The sequence below is a fragment of the Musa acuminata genome, chromosome BXJ2-6 (genome assembly GCF_036884655.1).
Source record: "Musa acuminata AAA Group cultivar baxijiao chromosome BXJ2-6, Cavendish_Baxijiao_AAA, whole genome shotgun sequence".
Taxonomy (NCBI): Eukaryota; Viridiplantae; Streptophyta; class Magnoliopsida; order Zingiberales; family Musaceae; genus Musa; species Musa acuminata.
This window is the reverse complement of record NC_088343.1, coordinates 39631789-39639601: the sequence shown is the minus strand read 5'-3', so window position 1 is coordinate 39639601 and position 7813 is coordinate 39631789. Positions and strand designations below refer to the sequence as shown.

Below are 7813 nucleotides of genomic sequence, written 5' to 3'. Positions count from 1 at the left end.
TTTCCTTGTTAGGATGTAAAGTTAAGTGATCACCATAACTTAAAGCAATGTTAAAACTCATCTTATACTTGGATATGATTCCAAACCATGTAATTTAGCCCATTTAGTTGACAAAGAATTGTCAAGTTGTATACTAACTGCAACTGATGTTAATGTTAATGTGTTGTTTTACATGACTGAGGTCATCTTCTAGTATTTGGTGTGTTGGAAAATATATGAAGTGTTATGGTGATAGCTAATTTGTTCTGATGCAGTGGGATTGTGCATGACAACCATGACATTGTAATTACATCCCAGTCTACCTTTTGGCTCTAAAACTCACATAATATTCATCATCTGCAATTAAAACCAGAAGCCTCACTTGATCTTTTTGTTTTTGATGATTCAGGTTGCAGGAAGAAAAAGAAAATATTACAAGGAAAACATCAAACTAGGGTTTAGAAATCTGACAAGAATGAGGACACAGCCAATTAGGGTTCTGCACACCTGTCTAGATATCATAAGAGATCAGAATGCAAGGCCTCAACTATTCGAATTGTTCTACTAGAAGTGTGACATGACTTGAGTTCCAAGTCGTGCTCTCAACTAAGTTGCCTGTTGGATTAGAGCTTCAGATGACAGCACCTCATGGTGTCTTTTGTGACAGCTATAATTAACTTGATCATTAATATGTTATACAGCTTTGATAACTTTGATCATACCATCCTAAACTAGGCTTTAGAAGGAAAGAATTGCAATCGGGAGTCCATAAAACATGTTCAAATTATTTCCGAATTTTGTTTGCCATCATTCCTTTTTGAGTCATATATGATCAATATAATTTTTGACTTCTTTGGAGTTATTTATGATAAAGATGATACATGTTTCATGGAAGGTTATAGAAAAGAAATATTGCGTATATAATGATGATGATGATGATGATGATGATAATGAACGTTTTGGCCTTTTGAATAGATCTTAAGTCAAATTCGAAACAAAAAATATGAAGAAAAAGAGTTTTTTTTTTATTTATCATTTATACATATTTTATTAAAAAAAAATGATGGTTTGTAGACACAAAGAGTCGATAATTTATTCTAAAGACATAAAGGATTAAGTATTAGATTTTCACAATGATAAGACCAATTTCTTAAAAAAATCCCATTATATATAAATATTCTAATATGCCTAAATTACTTATTATAAGGCATAAGATAACTCACAACTAACAAAGCTAAGAGGAGATAATTGAATGGTTTGGAATTAATTTAGGGTATTATTTGCCTAATAATTTGCACTAGTTGAAGGTGATGCCAGTAAGGAACTATAAACCAAGAAAAGCTTTATGTCATGTCTAAATACACTTGTAGTGTGTGCTTGTTTTAGGATTTCTTTTCATGAGGCAGTGTATGCCTTCAAGGTTGAGTTTGGCTACCACTGGAGTAGGAGATGGCACATGGAGTTTGTCTCTTTGCCTGTGCCAAATGATGGAGACATGCTTCCTTTGCATTCTATCTTGACAGCAATGCCATTCCCTAGCTGAAATGAAGCCTTGAAGAGAAAGGCAGGCCATGGAAGAAGTTATGAGAGAAGACAATGGTAGATAAACCTATGAATTCATTGTCATTGTTGTATGACTCAGGAAGAATGCTTGCATCTTCTTGAGCAGGAATGAAAAAGACTTTAAAAGGCATTTAGTTTTATTATGATTAGAAAGTTTTTTTTTTTTTCATTTCTTAATTGTAAACAGATTATTTGGAGCTTAGGTTACTCCAAGCAATTCAAATTTGGAAGAACTTCTACTTGAAGAATATTTTTTGAAAATTAAGGGTTGATTTTTCTATAAATACCTTCTGTGGTTTCTCAGTGGATCAACATAGTTTGAAAATAAAAAAAAATAATTTTTCTAAAGATTTATGTGAGAGGATGATTATATTATTCTCACATATTGAATTTTTTTATTTTTTTATTTTGGAAATAAATAAGAAACAAATATTGTTCATAATTTTGGGGTTTTTGTTTTATTTTATTGATCATTTGATAATTCTTTTGATATAATAGCTTTCTTTCCCCTACAAGTTTGTTTTAGGAGGGAAACATTTGTAATTTTCTTTCTCTAGCAGGTAGCAGACACACACAGGCAATTGAACTCCTACATGTTATAAGTGGCCCAAGCCCAAGTTAAGAAAAATCAATATTGAGTCTTAGGAGCTAAAATATGATATCTAACATACCATGATATCTAAAATATGATATCTAACATACCATTAAAATATGGTATGATATCTAACATACCATTACTTAGTTCCTCGAGTCTCATTACCTAATTTGCCTCATGACTGGTTGAATTCTAGTGAGTATGCAGAGCTCAAGAGGTAAAGTTGATGAACCACTTGGCAAGGGGTCTATATAAGAAAGCCTTATTTTTTGTGTAGTATCTATTGTTCTCACCTAGAAAAAAGATATAGCTAAGATTATTAAGCATATATGCTCCACTACTAATCCCACACTCGCATTGAAAAGACATAAGTATGGATTTTATTTTGTGTCTCTCTTGTTGCTAGGTATGATTTCATCTTTATGATTGTTGATCGATTTTTAAAGATAACATATATTCCATTACATTTGATAGATATATATGTTTTATCAAATATTTTTTTTGAAGACTCTATAGAAACTATTAGGGACTAAATTTAAGTTTTCATCAGCATACCATCCCTAGACCAATGGTTAAATCGAAGTAGTCAATAGGTTGTTTAGTGACTTTGATGTTTGGTAGATGATCACATAGCTAATTGGGATAGAGTACTATCTATAGTCGAATTTGCATTTAATAGCCTCATCAATCACTCAATTAGTCTTAGTTCATTCCAAGTTATCTTTGGCTATCAACATAGAAAATCCATCGATCTTGTCTCTCTTCTCACCCATTTTCGTTCCTTAGACACCGATGAATCTTTTTCTAAACACATTTAAAAATTACATGATGATATTTGATGAAAGATTACTTTAAGCAATTAATTTTATAGGTCAACAACATATGTCTATCGTAGATATCAATCTTTTTATGAGGAGAGCAAGTGATAGTGAGGATTTGATTTAAGAGACATCCTACTAGGGTCATAAAAAAAGTTATATGCCAAGAGTATAGGTCCTTACAAGATACTATATCCTTGAGCTACCAGAAGACATAGGCATTAGCAATGTCTTCAACGCGGAAGATTTATCACCCTACCTTGAGTCGCTGGAGCCCACGTTGAAGATATTCTCTGGCATGTAGCAGCAAAAACAAGATTATTTATTTTTTTTCATACTTGTATCCTTAGTTCTAGAGTCTCTTCCACATTTGATCGTTTGAGAATAAGTCGAGAATATCTTTAACGACCAGCTTATATTCTTTCGAGAATAAGTCAAAAACATCTTGGACGACTAGTTTGTGTTCTCTCCGATTGACCGAGAGTGTAAATATTTGATATAGTGACATGGACAATTTAACCTTTAAAGATATATAAATTTTAGAAAAGGAGCTGTGATTAATAGATCTTGACCTCCTAGAATGGTATTTTATTCACCGAGGTGAATTTTTCTCACCCTAGGAAAGTTTATGGGGATTAGAATACTACCACATCATTATGATGATCAAGAGAATACGGAAAGCTCCAGATTGCTACATTGGAATTATTTGGGCCTAAATACCCAAGGATCCATCATACATATAAGACATATTTATATTGATTTTTGAGCTTGTCTTGTATGAGGTTGATGTCAGGTACATATCCTAAAGTCCATGTAATATAAGTTCTTAGAATGGACACATGTGTCCATCCTATGAATCATTAACTCATCTATTTGAGAAGGAAGATACATACTATTCATACAAAGATGAACATTTATCATTTTATATATATATATATGACGAGGTTGCTGGAGATGGTAGTTGGTGCCACAGCAACTTCAATAGCTGTGACGAGCCATAAAAGTGCCTCCCATACTTACTATGAACTCGTCATTCTTCTGCGACCTCGTCCACCTTTCATTAATGCCAGCAGAAACAGCAGAGGAAAAACGATGCATCTGATATCAACCTCAGAAGCTCCGAGTAGGGGAAGAAGCACTTCTTCCCTCTCCCCACCGCAAAGAGGGTTTGCACGCAGTTCTGCACGCCTTACTCTTTCTTTATCTTTTCTGCACGCCTTCCTGTTAATGGCAATCTGCAGTGCGTTCTTCTTACCTCACCCCAAAGGACGATAGGCCTAACTCCAGTTTTTAACCCATTGAATGCAGAATCACATGCTTGCTGCCTTTACAGATAGAGATCATGCCAAGAGATGAACGCCATGAATCCAACACATGAAATGATTTCTCTCAGTCATAAACCAAAACAAAAACAAGCATGAATAATCAATCATCGGTCATCGCCTACCTTTGCGGCCTCTTCAATGCCAATTTGGTGTATGAGTCTTGCCATAAAAGAGCATGTGATTTGGTCTCTTGCAGATGGCACGTCAAAACTACTTATTTGTGTACTCGACGCTAAGTAAATAGTATATGATTAGGGTGTCTTCTTGTCGTAACTTAAGTCACGACCGGAGTAGTGTTGGAGTTTCTTTTTATTTAATAAATAATAAGGAATAAAAGAAAAAGGGCAAAGTTAGAAGACGACAAAATCTGGGGGTCGAGGAGGAGCGGTAACCCCTTCGTCTCGCTTCCCGCCCGACGCCTTCTCCTCCTTGGCGGCGGAAACCTCGACCACCGTGCTCTCCACGTCGAGCCCCTCGAAAGCGGCGTCGTCGTCGGCGTCGTCCGATGGCATGGGGATGAACGGTGGCCGCGGGATCCGGAGCAGCTCCTCCCACATGACCCCGCGGAAGAAGGCGTGCGCCTTGACGGCCTCGCCGGTGATGCGACGCTCGGGGTCCTTCTCCAGGAGCCTCCGGATGAGGTCGCGCAGCGGCGTGGTCTCCCCCACGAGGTCGGCCTCCTTGGTCAGGATCCGGTGGAAGGTGTCCTTCTGGTTCTTCCCTCGGAACGGCGTCCGCCCGTAGAGCATCTCGTAAAGAACCACCCCCAGCCCCCACCAGTCCACCGCGAAGTCGTGGCCCTTGCCCTCGATGATCTCCGGCGCCACGTACTCCTCCGTCCCCACGAACGAGTTCGACTTCCCAGCCGACGTCCCCGGCGACGCTGGTGGCGCTGCCTTCGCCTCCTCCGCCAGGAAAGACTTGGAAGTTTCCGGCGATACGTCGGCGTTGAAGGAGAGGCAGCCCGTGAGACGCGAGGCTTTCTTTTCTTTTCTCTTGACCTTCTTCTTCCTCTTCTTGGCGGTACCTGGAGGCGTGGATTCGTCGTGGCGGGGAGTGACGCTCGGCGGGGAATTGAGGGGTTCGGGCGGCGGTCCTGAGGGGAGTTTGGTGGAGAGATCGAAGTCGACGAGCATGAGGTGGCCGTTGTCTTGGATCAGGACGTTCTCTGGCTTCAGGTCTCGGTAGACGATCCCCAGTCCGTGGAGGTACTCCAGCGCCAGCACCAACTCGGCGGCATAGAATCTGCGGAGCGACCGCACCTAGTTTGAGTAAGGCGTCGGGGAGGAGGAAGAGGGAGGTGGGGAGATACGCACCGGATGATATCTTCAGAGAACATCTTCTCGCTCTGGCGGCGGCGGAGGGAGGCGAGATCGCCACCGGAGCAGCGGTCGATGGCGAAGCCGACGATCCTATCGGTGGAGACGACCCCGCGGAGGGAGGGGAGGAGGGGGTGGCGAAGCGACAGGAGGACGTCGCGCTCGAGCCATACGCGGCGGTAGGCGTCGCCGCCGGATGCCCTGCGCTCGATGGAGGAGCGGGAGACGGCCTTGAGGGCGAGGGCGTCGCCGGCAGAGGAAGCGTCGGCGACACGGACGAGGAAGACGACGCCCTTGGCGCCGCGGCCGAGGATGGAGAGGGCCTTCAGGTCACGCAGGTCCAATGACGGCGGCGGCGGCAGCAGTTGGTCCATCGGAGGAGTAGGGAATGGGGTCTACCGCTTCCTGGACAAGGTAAGCAGCGTTCGCCTGTTCGTCGGGAAGAGGGTGACGACGGTTCCGCAATTAGATGTAAGGCCCTTTTCTCCCATGAAAACAATCGCAACAAGGCAAAATCGAAATCCCTGGCTGAACCACCCCTGAAATCTTCATGGCACTAGGACCCATGCGTATGACTCGATGCGATATCCCCGGCGTCGCCCCCGAAAAACTTCCAGGGTGATTCGATCCCTCTTATGTCAGACGTACGTTGCGAATTCGATGATCCCCCCGACCCTGTAAGATTGGACGGAATTCAATGCGTCGCTGGAATCTAAGACATACTTCGCAGGAATTCGTTGTTCTGATTGGTTGCTCGTCTTCTTGTTCTAAAAAAAGCTAATATGTTTTTGTAATGAGGTTTCATCTGAGCATATATTGGAACCAATTCATCATCCAAATGCCTCGTATCTGCTCGTAATCTTACCAATGCTGCAATTTCTTTTGTTCTCCCGCTAACGAGGAACTTTCATAGGCCCCTAATGTTGATGGGCGATTTTTACGTAAGACCCAAATTGATCAAATATTAACATAACATAATTAAAAATATCATCCCCAAGCTCGATAGAGATATAACATAAGACCCATATGCTTAGGATTGTTCGAGGTAGAAGCGTCAAGCTCCTACGGTACCACCTGAAGACCGAAGTCGGAAGAGGTTTCCTAATCGAGTCCCTCTTATACCAAAGTTAATAACATAAAGCATATGAGTGTAGACATGAGTGCTCTAAAAAGATAATCTCTCCTTTTTCATTGTGTTGAATATGAGCTTTTATACATGATTATAAATGACTATAATATTTCGTAAAATATTCTACAGGAAAAAAAATCTCTAACCGCCTTCAACAGCCTCTCCTTAGCCTCTTGTTTACGTGGACGACAAGGAGGGATAACCTATAACTGCTTGCCTTGGACCCTTGCCCATGTGGGTAGTCGAGTAGAGGGTGACCTTTGTCTTCTCCATCCACCCTGGACACCACATGGTAACCACGTGTCGGATGAAGATTAACTGATGGTGTACTCTATATCATTTATCCCTCCTAATGTGTGCTTTGAGACTCTCGTGAGAGGGCTTCAAAGTGCGACGTCTAATTCATACGAGACATCAAGCTTATACCCCTTCGATCTATTGTTGACCTGGTGGCAGGCCTAGTTTGCTCGGCATGTCTAGTTCATTATACCTGAGCATTATTGGTGGTGATACATCTAGTTCAAATGGGGTTGGGTTTCTCATCCTCTACACCTCAATGAAGGTAGGGGTTGGGCTTCTTGACCTCCTCGTCTTTGGTGAAGGTAGGTGTCGAGCTTCTCGACCTCCACGCCTCGGTGAAAGTGGGAGTCAGGTTTCCCGACATCTCTGCCTTAAGCAGAGGCAAAGGTCAGGTTTCTCGATCTCTTATCTTTGGTGGAGACGGGGGTGGGGGTCGGGCTTCTTGACCTCCATGCCTTGGCATAAAATGGGGATTAGGTTTCCTGACCTCCCCATCTTTGGCGAAGGTGAGGGTTAGGTTTTTTGACCTCCATACCTCTCGAAGGTGGGGGTTGAGTTTCTTGACCTCTTCATCTTTGGCGTAGGCGAGGGTCTAGCTTCCCAACCACCATACCTTGGGTAGAGGCGAGGGTTATGTTTCTTGATCTCCATACCTCGGGCGAAGGTGGGATTCGTATCTCTTTTCTTATTATGCGGAGGCTTAGTTTCTACTCGAGGCACCCACATCTCTCTCTCTCTCTCTCTCTCTCTCTTTTTTCTTTCTTTTTTTATAATTCATGGGCCTC

At 42.1% G+C, this 7813-nt stretch overlaps 1 protein-coding gene across 1 annotated transcript; it reads right to left on the bottom strand.

Annotated features, from left to right (window-relative positions):
* Positions 1–4546: 4546 nt before the first annotated feature.
* On the bottom strand, positions 4547–6310 carry LOC103973471 (serine/threonine-protein kinase OXI1-like). The gene is made up of 2 exons (XM_009388046.3): positions 5597–6310; positions 4547–5525 (listed from the first exon to the last, which is right to left on the bottom strand). The coding sequence occupies exons 1-2, from the start codon at positions 5971–5973 to the stop codon at positions 4631–4633; spliced, it is 1272 nt and encodes a 423-aa protein (XP_009386321.2). The 5' UTR covers positions 5974–6310; the 3' UTR covers positions 4547–4630.
* Between the last annotated feature and the right edge of the window lie 1503 nt (positions 6311–7813).